The sequence below is a fragment of the Ailuropoda melanoleuca genome, chromosome 9, assembly GCF_002007445.2.
Source record: "Ailuropoda melanoleuca isolate Jingjing chromosome 9, ASM200744v2, whole genome shotgun sequence".
NCBI classification, from domain to species: domain Eukaryota; kingdom Metazoa; phylum Chordata; class Mammalia; order Carnivora; family Ursidae; genus Ailuropoda; species Ailuropoda melanoleuca.
The window spans coordinates 93067636-93087373 of NC_048226.1; the positions used below are offsets into that span (position 1 = coordinate 93067636).

At 43.8% G+C, this 19738-nt stretch overlaps 1 protein-coding gene across 8 annotated transcripts in view; it reads right to left on the minus strand.

Moving 5' to 3' along the window:
- Window positions 1–19738, minus strand: part of ASAP1 (ArfGAP with SH3 domain, ankyrin repeat and PH domain 1) — a 335958-nt gene that overhangs the window by 149297 nt on the left and 166923 nt on the right. For 6 of the 8 annotated variants that reach the window (XM_019794951.2, XM_011219411.3, XM_019794950.2 and 3 more), the window contains one exon: window positions 4866–4938. The exons of the other annotated variants lie outside the window; for them this stretch is intronic. In XM_019794951.2, the coding sequence (XP_019650510.1) occupies window positions 4866–4938 (73 nt within the window). The remainder of the gene's footprint in view (window positions 1–4865; window positions 4939–19738) is intronic. 8 annotated transcript variants of the gene reach the window in all.

Sequence of the window (19738 nt, forward strand, 5' to 3'; positions counted from 1 at the left end):
GGGCAGTGAGTCTGGCACACGCTCCAGGAGAAGAGAATTAGGCTCTATCTTTGGAAAGAAAAAGTGTCAAAGATTGCAACGTATTTTAAAACCTCTAGTGTTCACGAAACTACTAGCTATTTTAAACATACATTAGGGGACAGAAAGATGGGGGAGGGGAGGAGAGAGGCAGGAAGGGACACACACACCAAGGCAAACTTTCTAAATGACAATATACTTCACAGATTAATAATGTCAATAACTTGAAAACTTAGAAACAACACGAGAAGGCTGAATAGCTTGGAAAATTTTCCCTTGATCGAAGCAGTTCACAGAATTCAGTTTTTTTTTTTGTTTTTGAATGTCCTCATATGCAACTGGGGCAGTAAGAGAAAGAGAAAAATTCCCTAAGCCATTTTCAAACTAAAGGGCTTGGGGAGATAACTTGTCTTTCTAATAAAATTTGTTATTATTATACTGTGTTCTAATTCATACTGATAAAGCTTCTGTGTAATCATAATAAATACATTGTAAAAGTAAGACCCTTCACCATTCTCAACCATCTTTCAAATCATCTGGTGGGGGAGCACCTGGGTGGCTCAATGGGTTGTATCTGCCTTTGGCTCAGGTCATGATCTCAGGGTCCTGGGATCTCTGCTCAGTGGGGAGTCTGTTTGTCCGGCCCCTCTGTGTCCCTACTCACATGTGTGTGCTCACTCTCTCTCTCTCAAATAAATAAATACAATGTTCAAATCATCTGGTGGGGTACGTGGTGGTGGGCTGGCTGGTCATTTCAAACCAGAAATACAGAAATCCTTCTTAAAACTTTAAAGAACATCAGATGGGTTTCGTGTCACTTAAGCACTGTGAGAAAACAAGAAAATTATGAAAACACAGTGGGAAACAGATACCAGGGTTCAGCCTCTGTGGCTTCTCTAGATGAGGCCAAAAGCCCTTGGACGGGAATAACCCGGATTCCACTGAGCATGTATCATGGAAAGATCGGCAACACCACTGTTTAACTCATCTAGCTATTTTTTAAGAATTAAATGTCACAGTGCTGCCCACACAAGCTGACCAGAAACTCAATGTGCTATACTCATTGGTGACAGCGGAAACCCTATCAGGTCCCAGCAGTCTGTGAGGTCTGAGCTTCTCCCTGCACTTCCAAGCCATGGGCACAATAACTACAGTGGCCCCTCTCTCCAGGAACCACCAAAGTCATCCCAGGATTACACTGCTGGGAAGTTGCACTGAATCGATTCATTCATGAGTAGTCATGATTAAACACTGAACAGCCACGTGCGGAGAGCTTCTCAGGGACCTATCTAGCCACCATGCAGCAATTCACTGCGTATCTGTGGAGCCCCTACTACACAGCAGGTAGAAGACAGGTACAGAGTAGCTGTGAACAGCAACGGGTCCAGCTCCATTCCTGTTAGGCGTGGCACCCTGCAGACATTTCCCTGGCTCCTGAAGCTTCAGCCTCACCATCTGTAACGTGGGGGTGATGGCAGACCTACCTCAGAGGCTTGCTTAGCTCAGCTTAGTACAATCAACACCCGATGAATGCCACATCCTCTGAGAGGTGTTCCACTTAGCAGCCTGTCAGACTGTATCAGATCCCTCTTTGGAAGCTTTCCAGTTTCTAAATTATAGATACTTTCTGGTTTGGTGATCTGAGGAACACCCATCTCTCCCACTGAATGGTAAAATTCATGAAGGCAGAGATTCTGATTTGTCTAATATACTCAACTGCTAGAACGGTGTCATGTAACAGGTGCTTGCTAAATACTTGTTGAACTAATAAACCATGGTGACAAATACATAATATATAAAAGATCAAAGACACAGTAACAGCCCTCATCAAGTGGGTCACAGGCCAGTGCAGGAGTTCTCAGTTTTAGCTGCATATCACCTGCAGAGTCATTTTATTATAATCCCAATACCTGGGCCTTACTCTGGAACGACTCTTGGCAGGTGGGGCTCAGGAACACCTGTGCTTGTGTTTTTAAGTGTTCTTAGGTGATTCTAATGAAAAGTCAGGGTTGACACTTGCTAGCCTAATGCCAGAGAGACCAGTCAACAGTTACAATACAATGGGATATACATTCTCATAGAGCAGCAAAATGATTTCCTTTGATGATGGACATGCCCTGGGTCTGCGCTGTCCAGTACTGTAGCTGCCAGTCACATGTGGCTATTGAGACTGGGGGACCTGAACTTTAAATCTTACTGGATTTTAATTTAAATTTAAAAAGCCATATGTAACTAGAAGCTACTCTATTAGATAGTAGAGACCTAAGGCAAAGTACACAGGAAAACCCCTAATTCAGCTACAGGTGGGAGTGGTCAACGCTCAGCCAGCTGTGGCCCCCATCCACCAGGTGAGAACAATCTCATGGAGGAAAAGGCAACCAAACTGCACACATTCCTTGAACTCTCCACCTTACGCACGTGTAGGGACTACCTCTGCCTCCTGCCATGTCCAGGACAGCTGGACTTTTAAAGAACCTTTAAAGAACAAGATGCAGCACATCCCTACCCAGTAAAAGAGCCTCTGTGTGAGCAGCTGAATGATGTGACTGTGGTCACTGCGGGACACGGAGGGGATGTGTCTTGAGCAAGGACACTGGGGCGGGGGGTGGAGGGGTTATGGGAAGCCCGTAGCAGAGTAAATAAGGCAGCATCTCACAGCTGCAGAGGTCTCTCTTCTGTGGCTCATAAGCTGAGAGCCTCAAGCATAAACCATAACATTATGGAGAACTGACACTTACTCCTGAGGCAGATAATGGCTCATTAAGCTCTTTAGAAAATTGGGCTGGTCCAATGCTATCTGCAGAAGACTGAATTAATATAGAGAAGGAACCCATGCCACTGATCTAGCGGTCATTTTTACCACATGTGAAGCACCTATCATGTGGTGGGAAGTTTGTTAGATGGCCTTAAATATTGCCTCATTTATCCGTATGATACTCAGCAAATTAGATATTATTTTCTCATTTTATGGTGAGGCGATGTAAGAGTCATGGAAGTTAAGTAATTTACTTAACTTTAACAAGTAGTGATAACGTTAGCGATCTACACTACCTTTCTTTTTCATAAAAACTGTACTTTAATTCTATTAAATAGATATATTATTGCTTATTTTAAAAATCTCCATTTGTTTTTTGTTTTTCCAAAACAGATCTGGATGATCACAATCAATGCTTCAATAAACCTACTTGTATATGCATTTTATATATACTTGCATTGATGCATAATATACCTGCATCCACATAAAAAAGTACATCAATCTTAAGTGTAGCATTTGAAGAATTATCAAAAAATGAACTTAACTATGTAATCATCCCCAAATCAAGAAACAGAACAAAATCAGCACCTCAGAAGATTCCCGTCATGCCGCCTCCTAGTTATTTGTCCCACCCACCTCCTCCCAAATTGCAAATACCTAAAAAGGGACCACCACATATTGGTAGTAAATCGGAAAGAAGCCAAGGTAGAAGTTATATATAGGCCAAGACTTAAACCATCTGAAATACTTAAACATTTAAAGCATCACTACATAACTAGGCAATCATCTAATTATCTATCTTAATTAGAAGTTAGTGTGTTCTTGGATATAAAGGAATTACAGAAAGGTATCAAGGAACCAGGATACAGAACGGGTTAACAATTAGGCCCAAGGGCTTTGAAGAAGACAATGAGGTTTCCAGCTGATCGAGACTACTCATTCCCAGCTCTGATAAGGAGGGGAGGGCCATGAAGTATCTGATGGTCGAGTTTTTCCTTTTTCAATGTTCCTTTCAACTCCAAAATTTTATGACAATTATGAGTATGAATATAAATAAAATATAAAATTCATATAAAATATGAATGTATGGCATTTACTGAACTCCCCTGAGGTGATAGGGTCTTTATAGATATTAGCTCATTAACTCCCTTCAACAACACTGTAATACCACAGTGTTCTGCTTTACAGAGAAGATGGAGGTTCAAAAAACTGAAGTAACCAGCTTAGAGTCACATTGTTAGTAAGGGGCAGGGTGAGGGTACAAACCCACTGGTCCAACTTCAAAGCCTGTGCCCTTTCCACCAGACTTGCTGCCATCCCCTTGGGGGTTTGTTACACTACAGCAACTGAATTCTCAGACCTTATCTGTGGGTAAGTGAGCTGGTACCAGTAATGATAACAAAAGATGTGAGTCAGAGACCTTGAAACTCATTTTATATTTCCAAGCCTCTCCTCTCCTTCCCTGGGGCGATGGAACCTACGCTTTCTTGTGGTTAGCCACTGCTGATCTTAACTAGGTTTACTTCTTATCCCCTGAAAACATACTTTTGTTGCCAAGATGACAAAGCCACCAGACCCAGCTAAAACATTCAGGGACACAGGTTATGGGCACACCCTCAGGAATAGACATGGGCTGGCAGGTCCCTCCAGGTTTCAGTTCCACCTCACCCGTTCCCCTTCTCTCTCACCCCATGCCTGGCACCAATATTGATTCCCAAATGTGCAGACTTACATGGCAGAAGGAAAGATCCTTGTGTGCCTCACGCAGGCCATGGAGTTAGAGACTGACCAACTACACGACAGATGCTGAGTATCTCCTACGTCACTTGTGACAAAATTCCCCGGAGCCCTGCTAAGTTTTTACATGTATACTAAAGTCCACTGCAACTCAGGTTCTTTAATCAGTTCACTGTGGAAACAGTAACTGGTGTAGACTGAGAAGAAACAGAAAAAAAGAGAAAAGCTAAATTTCTCTGACCTACTTACTTTTCCTTTGGTATCAAGTCTCCTATAAACATAGCATCTTACAGATAACAGAGAAAACTGTAGACGTTATATATAATTCATGCTGTCTGCTTTGGTAAGTACTTACCTTGACCGGAATTATATATTGCTTTTACAGACTTCTTCACTTTCTGCAAGGCTGTTCTATCTTGGTCTAGAGCCTAAAAGAGAAAAACAGGGAGGGGGGAAAGATGTTGGAAAACTTGGCAAATTAAAACTCGTTTGTAATGGCATTTGTTTTGCTGAGTTACCACAGTGGTAGCAAGTGGACGTATTTATGAACAGTGAACCAGTTCGGAGACTGGAAGTGCCTAGGATCTGAGGAGTCGTGTTTGGGGGGTAAACGCAGAGTCATCCCACAAAGCTCAGTGTTGGGTCAAACTGACAACATGGCAGTCAATTATCACCCCAAGCTCTGCACAGGAAAGAACACATGTGACACTTCAGATAGGGTGAGACTTGCTTCTCTCACTGGGAGAGGGTGGCACCCAGGAAGGGACATAGGCGAGCCTAAGACGTGAATGACCTATATTTACGAGAATCTGGTGGTAATTTCAGCCAGGAAGAAAACATTTGAAAGGGCGTAATAAGAGTGACCTGAGGGTTCCTTTTAGCGTAAAAAGAATTATGACATAAGGCCAGTTGTATTTTAAAATTCTGTTTACTGAAAAAGGACAGCATGGAAAATGCTACCATGATGCTGGTAATGCTTTTAAATGATTTCTCAGATGGAGAATAAACACATGTACATCAATTTACTTGTGCTACAAGTTGGGGGAGGACCAAGGGGACTGTCACTGTGGATTCTTCATCCAGGGGCTGGATACACAACTGTGCTCTGTGAAGACTGGGCACTTAGGATATGTACTCTTTTCATAAGGTGTTATTTCAATTTGAAATCAAATTTAAAAAGGGTTGTATGCAATATAGATATACATATGGCATGCTGACCTGACTTCTTAAGATAACTTTAAACCCTCTCTGTTTCCCCGAGGGTCAATGATCCAGAGACTGGGAACCCCTGGATGGGGTGTCAAGATTTGGAGAGCACGAGCAGTAAGAGCAGTAATAATGAACTTATCTACATGAAATCTAAGACCATTCAATGTACACTTGCATCCATGACATCATCTACACTTCAAAACTTCAGAGGGGAAAACTGAAGGCCATCGAGGGTAAGTCCTATCCATGAAGGTCGCATGCAGAGACGAAAGGGTAAATGCGTTGGCGGCAGGCAACGGTCACTCCCTTGTCTGCAAGATGGTCTTTCTTGCCACTTTAAACCCGTGGCTCAACTGGCCGCTTGCCCTTTCCAGTTGTGGACCCACTAGCTGGCAGGGTGGGCACCTGACCCATGCTGGGCTCAGGCTCCTCACAGGACTTCTGGCTTTGGCAACAGGGACGGCAAGGTGCATGCAGATCCTCTCTGGGGAGGAGGGCCTGGGGCCCGCCAGGGGTTCTGTCTCCAGCTATGTGGAACAATCTGGCCAGAAAGAATGATAACCTGCACAGAGCACCAGACACAAGCGGCGGCGTCGGAGTCCTGCCTTCCGGCTGCAGCCACTGCTAACCTTCCTGCAGCCTGAGAACCCTGGACAACACGCTCCTCTTGCTGGGAGCTCCTTGAAGTGGGGATTCTATCACTTGCAACACAAGCACAAAACACATGAGCATGAAAGCTTCCGGAGTACTTGCTGTGCGAGGCATAAGCTTCCTAGAGCAGACGTACCAAGTAGGTGAGATATAGATGCTTTCAACGTCTTCTCTCTTTGCAGGGCTTCTTTATGAAAACCCCATAAAGCAGCATCTACATTTTTAAGATAAGGAAATGTGACAGACCTTCCATAAATATTTGTAGAAAGGGAGGGAGGGAGGGAAAGATTAAGGTGTCCGAGTCAGAGAGCCAGAAGGGGCTAAAGTCACATCTCACACAAATTTCTATCGGATCTCAAATCTAAGGGGATGCTGAGGTGAAACCCTGGGTTTTCGGACTGCAAGTGTGAGGTGGTCTCCACCGCGCCCGTCGCTTATATTCATTCCACCTCCACACATCTGTCACAGCCACGGGCCACCTGCACTTCTGTTCAATATTTTCCTTTAAACCCATTCACAGCTTTTACATTGTCCAGAACTGTCCTAAGTGGAAGACCAGGATCCTCACCATTAACAGAAGATACCCTAAAAATCACTGTGTTCTCTCTCTCTCACTATCTAAAATGCTCATCTGGTTAGTGCCTGCGACCGTCTCATAGAACACCGTGACACTGCATGCCACACTCAAGGAAACAGTGTTTCACGAGACAGAGTCACGGGAGACAGCTTTTGAGTTACTGCAAAAAGTTGAGATTTGTACTTTAGAGAAAAGAGGGAAGAGAACTAATATTTTAATAAATGTTAGTAGGGTATAAAGGGTGCCGAGGTCTACAAGACTGCCTTTTGTAATTCTCACAAAAACCCTGTGACAGAGTACTATTATTAAATTCATTTTATAGATGAGGCAAACAGAGGCTTAGAAAGTTCAACTTGGCCAGGACGGCAGAGCAGGACTCTGAACGCAGGTCCTGACAATAGAACCCTGACCTCCTCACTGCTACCTAGTTCTGTATCCCGCGATGTCTGTGATGAACCGGATCTAAAAACAGAGCCTCATCTTAACAGGGGTGGGGACCAGCCACCTGTTTTCAGAGACAAATCTGAGTGGAGAAATTAAAAGCCATTTAGGGTATTTGGAGCATTCAAGGAAAAGAAAGTAATGCAAATAAAGTGCAAATAAGCATTCGTTTAAGAGACTGAATCTAATGGGTTTCTCTTTTGATGAAATGCTTTTGTGGGAAGGACATTTAAAAAACAATCCCAATAATAGCAACCATTTATTTTTTTTATATCCATATTCTTGCCATTTTTTTTTTTTTTTCCTGATGAAAAACCCCGGGTTTTTGAGAAGTAAAACAGCTTGCTTGCCAAGTGACACACATCCAGGAAGAGCAGTGCCGGCCTCTGCTTTTTCAACCACACCGCTGACCACGGTAGCAAGAATGTGTGCCCGTGATCCCCCTGGATCTTACCACTGCTTCATTATTTTTGAGAAAGGAAAAGAAAAAAAAGATCTGCTTCTGGAAGAAAATAACCTATCTGTTTAGCTTTGGGGAATGATGACCACTTAAAGATGGATCTACTCAAAGAGAAATTAATGAGTGGGCTTTAATGTCCTTGCACAGTTAGAGTTAACGAGTCCAAATGAGCAAAGGGATGTGGACAATTCCAGCCGTAACACTTTATGAGCCCAGCTTTCTGCCCTCCCCCCCGGAAAGTCTCAGAATTCATGTTGAATTTTTACCAACTCATCTATAAACTAACAGGGTGTAAAGTTCACGTACACACTTTGAAAGGTTATTAATAACATCCATGTTTGACAGCTACAGTCACAGCTAGGTCTGGGTAACACTTCTCTTTTCCCACTCTAGCGTTTGGCCACTGGCACAAAGAAGACAACTGAAATGCACTTCTACAGGCCCTGAGCGTAAGAGGAGCAGGGAACACTGTCGTTCAGTCAGACGTGTGTCCCCTCCAGAATAACTCATGTCTAAATGTGCTAAAAACTGCCAGGCAAGAAACACCTACAGTGACATCCTTTCAAATGTCCTATGCATAAAATTACGTAAAGGCTAAGAGAAAGGGGGCAGATAATATGGGCTATGAAAGTATTATACTTCCCGATGTTAATAGATGGACCTGCATTTCTAAATATGCATCTGAAGTTGAACTCAACTCAAAAGGGCATGTGGCGGGGGGCAGGGGGGCGGGGGAGAGCGAGGAAGAACTAACAAAGGCATCCAGGAGAACATGCTGATCTCTAAGAAAAGAGCACTTTCCCTATCCCCAATTCCACAAGACCACAACTTGGCATTCTCTACATTACTAATGAGCAGGCCTTTAATGTAGAGAAGCACTGCCCACCTGGAGACAGAGTCTCTCACAGTCCTAACAAGTCTGGTCATCTGAACGGGCAGCGAAGGCACAGGCTGCTGCCAAGCCGAGAGAGACTGAGAGAAGCCATGCCAATGGAGGTCTTACCTGAGAGCTGGCCACCAGAGGAATTCAGAAACATCATACAAACCGGACGGAAGGATGCAAAATTCCCCAAGAGTCTGAAGCCTCTCGGGGGAGGACATGGAACCTTTCATGCCCCTCCGGGACAGGTGGCATCCCTCGGTCATAGGAGAGCACAACAACACATGTTCTCAGAGATGCACAGGGATCCAGCCAGCCTCCTGCCAGCTCAGGGTCTGCACTAGCTGATCTCTTTGCCCAAACACTCTTCCTGTGGGTCGCTTTCCTCTTACACAGGCCTCAGATTAAACACCCCTTCCTCCATGGGCCCTTCCATGGTCAACCTGTAGTGCCCGGCCCAGCCCGCCTGGTTACTCTCTACTGCACGTCACGCTGGCTTTTCCACAGCACCACCGTATCCTGAAATGATCCCGTTCATGACTCCTTTTTCTTATTGTATTCCTCTCCCTGCATAAAAGCTCGATGAAGCTAGGGTCCCGTGTAACACGTTCATGGCTGAATTCCCACTCCCAGTGCCTAGCAGATGACAGATGCTCCAAAGTGCTTATGAAATTACAAATGCCTGAATAAATGAATTCCTCAGCACTCTCAGTTCCACAAAACAGGAAAGTATGCAACGTAAGACTTGCCTTCAAACTGGCTGAACAAAATAAATTTTGGACTCAGAGAAAGGCCCTCTGTAATCCTTCCCCCACTGGTTCTGAACAGCCCAAGTTTAAATGGCTGTATACGTGACATGTCTGAACATTAACGTAGGTGTAAGAGAAAGGCCATATGGTATCGAAAGTGCTGGTTTTTACTGAAATACAATATACTTATGTTAAATGAGCAGCAGCAGCCCTACTGTTATTATTCAGTAACATTTTCTATTTCAGAATTATTTTCTAAGTCTATGGCACCTTCTTTTCAATATACGCCAGCAGGAAAAACTATTCATATATTTGGGTAAATCTGTTTTTTGAAAAATAAGCATTAGTCTTTGGAGCTATATCCTATGCAGATACTTAGAGAGAAAGGAACCAGTGGCTGTCAATAAAACAACAGCACAGAATTTCTAAGAGATATGCTGAGGTGGACAGCCATCACACCTACCTTCCAGGGATGCTGAGCACTGAATGTACTATGTGTACCTGGAAGCGGCAAGCACAAAGCCTTGCACAGAGCTGGTGCTCAAAAACGGCCATCATTACCCTCCCCTCTGAAGGTACTTCTGAGAGACAAATTCCTGAAACATTTGGAGTGACAGCAAAACATCTTTGAGGGGCTTCTGGGTGGCACAGCGGTTAAGCGTCTGCCTTCGGCTCAGGGCATGATCCCAGCGTTCTGGGATCGAGCCCCACATCAGGCTCCTCTGCTATGAGCCTGCTTCTTCCTTTCCCACTCCTCCTGCTTGTGTTCCCTCTCTCGCTGGCTGTCTCTATCTCTGTCGAATAAATAAATAAAATCTTTAAAAAAAAAAAATCTTTGAAACAAGTACTCCTACTAGCAGACTGATTTCTCCAATGAAAAAAATTTTTATTCACTTGGGAAAAAATGGGGGGGAGTGTTTCCATTTTATCACTTTTCAGTTGCGCTCAGAGAGGTAATTTGTCCCCTAATCACCAAGAAGCAAATGTTCTTCTTTTGTGTCATTCCTGGAACAGGGAAAGCAAGGGAAGGCTACTTTGGTCTAATTTTGGTTCATACCTGACTGTTTCAGCCTTCAGCTTATGAAGCGATCATGCTACCTTGCAAGGAGGAGGGAGGACTGGGGAGCCAAGTGCTCGGACTCCTGGAGAGACTGGATGCCTAATTAACATTGGCATAAGGCCTCTGAGGATGAAACAGAGATAGAAGTTCTCGAACAGGCTCACAGCCAAATCAATACATTCATTATTTATCTGTCGTAAGGCCCCATACACTAGAATGCATAAGTGTATAATTATCATGTGAGTCAGGAAGAAGCCCAGAGAATAATCCAGTGTGATAATGCAGAGCACGGGGAATAAAGGTGCCAGAAGAGAACAACAAAATAGCCACCAGCTCCAAAAAGAGGATGGATCGGGCAAACCATGCTAGTAAGTTTGCTCTGAGGATCATCCAACTTGGGTTTTTACAGCATCATTTACGCGCTCATCTAGTGACTGTGCCTGGCCCATCCTGAAAACGACTCTGAGCCACGCACGGGTCAAGCGTGCCAACCAAAAACTGCATCCACCTCACCTCCCTGGCTGCATGCCCCCTTCCTCACTGCCACCTGCCACAGCAAAACAATACTGACACAGCGCTTCGCTAGAATACACAGGTAGCCCGGCACAGTCTTCAATAAGACCGATGAAGAAAGCTATTCAAAAACTATTAATCCCTGCTGCCCTGGTTACCCACACCTTGTATTATTTTACTCTTTACCTTGGATTTTAGGTGTTTAGGTGCCTGTGTCTCTTCTCCTACCCAACCAACTAAAAGCTCTGTAAGGATAATACTTACAGGTTTGTTTCTTTCTGTACATAAAAGATGCTCAGTTAGAATTTGCTGAATTGAATGGAACACACACACACACACGAGGAGGAAGGATGAATGAAGTCCCTGTTCTTATAATAAAATCCAGATCCCTGCAAGGCCCTATGTGATCCAGCCCTGCTGCCTCAGACTTCTGTTCCCACACTCTCTACTACTTATGTCTAGGCCACACGTGTGATTTTTCTGAACCCACCAAGCTAGTTCCCACCTCCAAGCTTTGGCAACTACTAAAATTCTGTTCTCCAAGTTCTCCCCCAGATCTGAAGGGGCCTGGCCTGCTCCTTCTCTCTCCCTTTTCCCTTTTGGTGTTCAGCTCAAATGCTAGAAGCGCAGCCCCAATTAACTTGAGGGGCAGATGTACGGGGTACCGAGAATCCCCCTGTGTGGCAGCTACACCACAGCAGCAGTTGGGATAAGCTTCAGCCAGGAAGCGTCAGCACAGAGCATCTGCCGGGGGGGGGGGGGGGGGGGGGGGTGGGGTGGTGGTGGTGGTGGCAGCGGTATATATGAAAGGAAGAGGTAAAGATGTCACCCTTAGTTAGTTTCAAGATTAATATGAGTTGAATGAGGCTGCTACGCAAGGGGAAATGATCAACTTAAAATAAAATTCGATTTGCATAACTTAGCCAAAAAATGGAAAGTTGACATGTTGTCCACAGAGATTTTAACCTATTCATCTGTACTGTTTTAGACTATAAAAGGTGTCCTTAAGATTCAGATCCTCCTATATTCATACAGATTTCAATTAGAAACATTAATGTCCTCTTCTCTACCTATGGCTGAAGGATGGCGCAGGGTGAGATTTGACCCCTAAATCTAAAGATCCCTATGCTATAAACGACTAAGGATTTGGCCCAACTTGGTAAATTACTTCACAGTTCAGGTCTGCAGCAAACACTCAATGTATCACCTTTGGCAACATTTACTGAGTGATTCTAAGTATCTATTCCCTGCACAGAAACATATCAACTTTCCCATCCAAAGAGAAGGTACCGCATAAAACTAACCCACCAAAGTCCACTTTATCGGGTAAGCATAAATTACCCATTAGGTGTTTAAACATCTTTAGGGCAGGGACTGTGCCAGGCCCAGGGGAAGAGCTCGATAAATATCAATCAAATTAACCTGCCTCTATATTAAAAGCATCTAGAATTAAAAGTGTATAGAAAAGACCAATACTCACACAAAACGCTACTATTTATTTCTCATGAGCTTTTGATTTTAAAAAACCTAAGTGTTTATTCCAAACACTTGAAGGAAGTATCATCTTAACTAAGGTAAATACAGCAGCACTTAGTTTTCGCTCGGGTGATGCATATAGAAATATTCATTTTCTAATCTCCCTGGGGCACATCCTGTTTTGCAAAAGTCAGTCACATCTATGAAGTATCGGTGAAATCATTACATTTTCTTTGTGAAGGCCAAAGACCTTGATGAAACACCCCCCGCCCCTCCCCATGAAAACCACTGAGTCTGCAAAGGCAACCTTACAGAAGTCCAACATGCGATGTAGACAGAGGAAGCTGAGCAGGCTGAAGGGCCTCCCCCTGCCTCCCCCCGAGGCCCCTCCTCCTAGAGACGGGACAGGCCAACCCAGAGATGGAAACAACTGCCCTCCGAGAGAAGGGAGAGCCTGGTCATTTTCATATTCTGCCTCCTGCACTGATGTCAGGATCCAGCAATGTGAACAAAGAAAGTGGAAGATCTCCTTCAAGACCCTTAAGTTCAGACCGGTTGTCATATAGCAGCACAGCCATTGCATCCATTCTGTAATGAGACCCTAACCCATCTCTAAGGATAAGCCAAGTCTTGCTTTTCTTCATGAAGCTCCTTCTCTGCCCATAACACCAAGAGTCCTTGCTGGCCCCATACCATCTCGCACGAGTTACCACCAGGTAACTAGCATTTAACTACCGCTTATCAATAGGTCTAGGTGTTTATTGGTGGACTTGGAAGAAGCAGAGCCTAGACGCGGAGCCAGGCACCACCCCGAGGAGAAGTGCAACAGGATGGCCATGAGCCCAGGCACGGAGGCCAGGGAGCCTTCTCAAGTCACTTCCTGGCTGTGTGACCACGGTCGGGTTAGTCATCCTCCCTGACACTCGTGCCTTCCTCACATGACACCTGGCACACACAGGTGTTTCCTTCTTCTCTTCCTTTCCCTCCCTGTCCTCAGATTCTTGTATTCTCTCATTCCTGTCCCCGCTGTCCCCCATATTGATGATAATGATGATAAAAATACCATGACCATGTTTTATACACAATACCTTATTTAATCCTCACAGGAACCTTCAAAGAGCCATACTTCGTAGATAAGGAGACTGAAGCTCAGAATGGTTCCAGATCTCGCAACTGGTCAGAGACAGAGCCAAGATTCAAAACCGGGTTTTCTGGACCCTGCAGCCTGAACTTGTAAGTGTCATGTGTGCCAACCTTCCCATGTGACACAGTGAGGTCCACAGGACAGAGGAACCTTTAAAAAAATCAGCCAGGGGGCTCCTGGCTGGCTTAGTCGGTGGAGCATACGACTCTTGATCTTGGGGTTGTGGATTAAAGCCCCACCCTGGGTGTAGAGATTACTTAAAAATAATAAAAATCTTAAAAAAAAAAAAAACGGCCAGGGATTCAGTAATCAGGCCACGAGGCAACTTCTAAACCCTTTTCCTTCCCATTCCAGGAGTTCTCTGTGAAGGAGCCAAAGAAGAACTGACTAAAGCGCTTTGCTGGAAAACCCAAGTAGCTCTTTAAGGAGGGGACAGGACAGAAAGCAAAGTGGGAAGAAGTCAGTGTGCAGCTGGTTGGGGCTGTGCCACCCAAGCAGGTCAGGCTTGAACTGCCCATCAACCATTACATGTCGGTGCACCTGCTAAGTAAGGTGCTTGGCATTGTGGGTGTTAGTCAAAACCACACAGTGGCTTTCCACCGAGCTTCAGGTGTAGCCCAGAAGCAGCAGCCTCTATGGACTTCATTAACCAGAACCTACACGCCTGATGCCGGGCATCGTTTTCGCGAAAACTGATTGTTGGCATGTGTACTGCACACAGGATTCACGTTAATAACTGCTCACAGCAACATATGGAGATGCACAAGCTTGTGAAAGCTTCTAGTGCACTTAAAAATATCAGTGAACTATTGAAAGACACCAGTGACAGTGACTGGTAGAAAAAATCCTTCGAAAAGAAAAAATTGGTTGACTTACCTATCCTTGGGGTCAGCAAAGAAAATAAGAATCTGAGGGACAGCTTCCCCACCTGGTATTTCTAATCCAGCTCTGGCCCACAGGAAGGTCACTCGGGTACTTAGGCCATGCTAAGGAATGTGAGGGGGATGAACAGGAACACCTACAGACTGGGGCCATCCATCTTCAACTATCTGCCCCTCCTGCATGTCAAGGACCATCTAGACAGAGAGATACCTGGCAAAAATGAGACTGTTCTCTTCTTTAAGGTGGATGTTAGAAAACAACGGAGTGCAGAGCAACACTTCTGAAGAGAGATGCTTGGTGTTTAGAAGCACCAGTGAGACCAGTGGCCAAAGCCACATGGAGGATAAGGAGGTGGACAGGGGCCAGACCACGCAGGAAGGAAAAGCCAAGGCATGGAGTTTGGTTTTTATTCTGAAAGCAATGGTTAAAGACAGAACCACTGGGGCTTTTGAAGAAGGAGGTGACTAGTCCTGACCTTCAGAAAAATGACTCTAGGTGTTGTATTGGGAAGGGAAGGTAAAGAAGCAAGGCTGGAAAGGGAAGAGCCAACAGGCTGGGTATTGCACTAACGTATATTCTCGTAAGTCCTTCTGTTCTGGCTCAATCCACTTCCTCCTCTAGAACCACACCCCAAATTTAAAGCTCCTCCAGAAATACTTACTCCTCCCTGCTTCACACCTGCTCAGCATCTCAAGATGCTAGACTCCAGGTCACACCCCTCTTGCCTAATCTCTATACACAGCAAGCCACGGAATCCTGCCAGGTCTACCTCCACAGCAGTTCCTGAACCCTTCCCAAAGGCTCCTTACTTACAGTTGGATGTGGTCATGCCCCAGCCAGATCCCCTAATGGCCTCTGAGCGACCTCACCCTCACCCACCACGCCAATGCCGGAGCAGCCTTTCTAAAATATAAATCTGATGGCATCACTCTGGCTTTAGAACCTAGAATAAAGCACAAACCCGCACACAGTGCCCTTTTCCACCTTATACTACACCACCGCCACAGACTCCGTTTGTCTTCGGACCACTTGCTTCATAATTCCCAGCACTCCACATTAATGGTGCTCGAATTCTGGGTCTCTATTCCGATTCCAGGGGCACCAATTCTCTCCTTTCTCAAGAATACTTCTGTCTTTTGTCTTCTTAACAATCTTGTAAACTCACACTCAACCTTAATATTGGGTTTTACCATCTCTTCTGTGAACTCCTACCCCCTTCCTGCTGAGAATCTCTCTTCCGCCCCCAGTGCTATGAAAGCACATATCATAAGGACTTTTTTCTTTACATTTCCATCACCAACAAATGGTAGCTGTTAATCTTTTAAGATGCTACACATGTATTTATTTTCATTCCCCTGCTGTAGGCCAGCTTCCTGACCCCACCCCTGGGCTGCATGTGCCCAGGAGACCTAGATGTTCACAGTGGGCAAAGAGAACCCCCTTGCAGGAGCCTGGGCACCAGACATCTAAATCAGACTCTGCCCCTCAGACCTCTCAGGTTCCCAGCTTCCCGATGAGTAAATCTAGAGAACTGGTCCACACACATGTCTTCTGGCTCTGATTCTCTGAAAGTCAAACATTTTCAAGTCCTAGGGCCATTATTATTCACTTCTCTTAGCTTGTGGAATTTTTAGTGAAAGATGCTTTAATTTTTTAAAAGTAACATAACTGGCATCAACAGTGAATGCTTTCAGGGAAAAACCAAGTAGTTAAGATTTCAATGTAATTCAAAGATAAATCACAGCTTTAGTGTCAGATTGTAATTCCAGCCATTTCTGCGCCCGTTTTTGTGTATCCCCTGTCCCCCAAGAAATATTCTGAAAAGTACAGCTTGATTTTGGTATTCAAAGACTCTATCAATTACATAAAACAAGCATTACTAATGCCTTTTATAGATTTAAGTCAGAACAAGTGTCCAGGGCCAAAAAACTAGTAAATGGCAAAACCAGGCTTTTCACTCTGTAAAGTCTAACTCTAAATTTGATCTGTGTCATTTCTGCCACATCTGAATGCCTAATTCGAAGACATGTTGATTCCATCTGCTATCATGGCCAGGTATGCCACATGCTAAGCTTTCTATAGACTCACGTGCCCAACTTCTGAGGACAGAAGTTTCAAGGGACTACAAGCCATAAGCCGCCTCTTACGTATTCTCCCAGACAAACCTGAGCTGTGGACTGCAGATCTGATCATCGTTGAGTAATGTGTCTTACAAAGAAAGACAGACCTAATTTGACAGAGGAGATCAAAAAACACCAGTTACACATTTGCATGAAGATGATTGCTAAAAATGAAGGACTGTGTCTCATGAAAAAATTAATCAGGTTAAAAACAACAAGGTGAATTAAAGTGGTGTTTCCCACACTGTGATCTGTAGAAAACGGTTTGTGGAGAGACAGTAGAAAGTATTCTTGGAAAAAAAGAATTCGTGACAAATTTGGAAAATACTATGTGCTAACCATACCTCTTTTTTGGAGATAACCAATGCACAACAGAATATCAAAGACTGGGATAATTAAAATCAGAATACTTTTTTCCCCCCACACCTACAGAGCAATGCTTGTTGGGATATCAAAATAGGAAACTCTATTAAAAAAAAATCTAATAGAATTTGGGGCGTGTGCGTGGCTCAGTCGGTTAAGCATCTGACTCTTGATTTCAGCTCAGGTCATGATCTCAGGGTCATGAGATCGTGCCCCACTTTGGGCCCTACACTGGGCCTGGAGCCTGATTAAGATTTTCTCTCTCCCTCTGCCCCACTGCTCACAGGCATGCTCTCTCTCAGAAAAAAAATCTAACAAAATTAAGCCTCAAAAAATATACTATGTATCAGTTAAAGAGGCCTGATGATTTTCCAATGTAGACAACAGATACTATCAGGAAGAAGACAAATGACTACAATCAATTTTTGACAAACCCAAGATGACCTAAGAGGGAAAAATAATTACAACAAAAAAGGGAACAAAGTTGACATCTGTAACATATAATTAGTATGTGGAATTCTTGTTTTGCTGCTGTAGAGAGCTAGCAGAATAGGACAAAAGACGACACAAGAAATTGAAAATAGTAAATACATGCAAATAATTTCAAAGACACTAATGATTTTTAAATTCCAAGTAAAACAATACTAAAGTGTCCTTTTATCCTTATAGAGCTATAACAAGTAGGAAAAGTGATAAAAATAACAAAGAGGCTTCAAAGAAATAGTCACAACTGATCTAAAGGGTAAACTGTATTCCAAGTCACAAAGCTGCTCTTATATTTGACAAGTAATCCCTCTCTTGATAATTCCTGTCCAAACTACCACTACTCCCTCAATAAAAAAAAAAAGAGGAGACCCCACAGAACACATCACCAGGTTTTATAGTACAAAAGGCTAGAAATAACCCACATCTGACAACAGGGAAATGGCAAAGTAAGATACGAAACAAACTGGAGGGTTTATTGTATGGCCACTAAAACATAAAATCAGCAACAATTAGGATAAAGAAAGGAATGCCAGTTATTAAGCACCTATTATGTGCTGGGTGCAAATACTATGCGGTACCACTATTTAGAATTTAAAATGACGCGTATTACAAAGATATGAATTTTCTAGAAATGCAAAGTTTAGAGAGGTACACAGGGGTGTTTAAAAGCTGTGGCTACCTAGGACTGTTACAATTAGGAATTTTTTTCTTTTAAAGTAATCTCCTTATTCATTATTATAGGACTTAGTACTTAAAAAACTTTAAAGTCTTTTAACAGTGTTTTGTAATACATTAAATGCGTTTTTTCCTAAGCAATTGCAAAAGACCCAGTAAGATGTTAACTTTCATAGAAAATGAGGGAGAAACAGTACATACTCTCAGTAATTTCCGTGTTGCCTTGCAAACTGTACATTTAAAAAATTAGTAGAATATTGTGTTTCCAGAGCTCCTGTCTGGGGCCCAAAAGAAAACTATAATCACAGCAATTACCTTGTGAACCTCTAATTTCTGTTGTAGTTCTAAAGTTCGGAGTAGCACACCCACCCACAAGCACCATGCTTTCATCTTGAAGCAATTTCAGCTCCGTTCTTGGGAAAATAATAATTATAGGTACAACAAGGTATTTAAAGACCAAAAAATAGTCATGCAAACACCATTTCCATGTTATAACATAATGAGAGTTCCTTAAAAGAATTAAAACCTAGACCAGAAAGGCATTTCCTGAGTCACATCTTTTCAGGATCCTTAGAATTTATCGGGATCTTACCTCAGAAGAGAACAGGAGTCTTTGTTGGGGAACAGATTAGGAACCACGGAGCTAGTGAGAGCCTTTTAACCTCCTACCAGTTCTCAAGTTCTACAGTGCCCTACTCAACTGTATGTCTGGGTCCTGACCCGGTGATTCAAAACACGCTGCTGATGGTTTAGGTCGAGTCACCCAACTTTATCAAAAATGGAGAGTCACGTGAAAACTGACTAGATGCTGGAATTTAAACATGGTGGCTAAGAGCACAGAGTGGGAGCCAGACTGCCTGGGGTCACATCTCCACCCCCCTGTTAACTATGCAAGCTGGCCCCGCTCCTTAACCCAGCTGTGCCTCAGTTTCTTCATCAGTAACCCATCTGACAGAGGTAATCGGATTAAGTGAGGTGATGGGTGTCAAGGAAGTGCTCAGAGTGGTGCTTGGCACAGAGGAAGCCCTCAACAAATGTTAGCTAGGATGTGCAGAGACAGTACTCTGACTTATTTTTTCCTCAGGCACCCACGAGACATATAATTAGCAAGGACAGTTTTTACATGGCTGGGGTGCTACTATAGAAGGAAAAGAACGGGCAGATGCAGATACAAAACCTTCCACTCAGATGAGCTTTTAAGATCCCTGATCTCCCGAGAAGGCAGACGAGATTTTCCACTGTGGTGTGGGAAGAAAACTATTAGAACTTGTACTGGGATTGTTTCATGTCATATAGAATTACGCAGTACTGAGACGGAAGAGTACGTGTAACGTATATGCGTAGATGTATGTGCATGTGGAATGCCTGTGCAAAAACGTTTTACAACGGAGGGGCCCAAAGTTATGAACCATGGTACTGTTAACGAACACTAAATTTTACTTCTCTTAAGAAAGAACTGTGCTGTGGGAAATGTGGAGTAAGACTTGCCCAGAATGCAGCTCGGGGGCTGTTGCTGTCTGTGTACAGAGAAGACGATTCCAC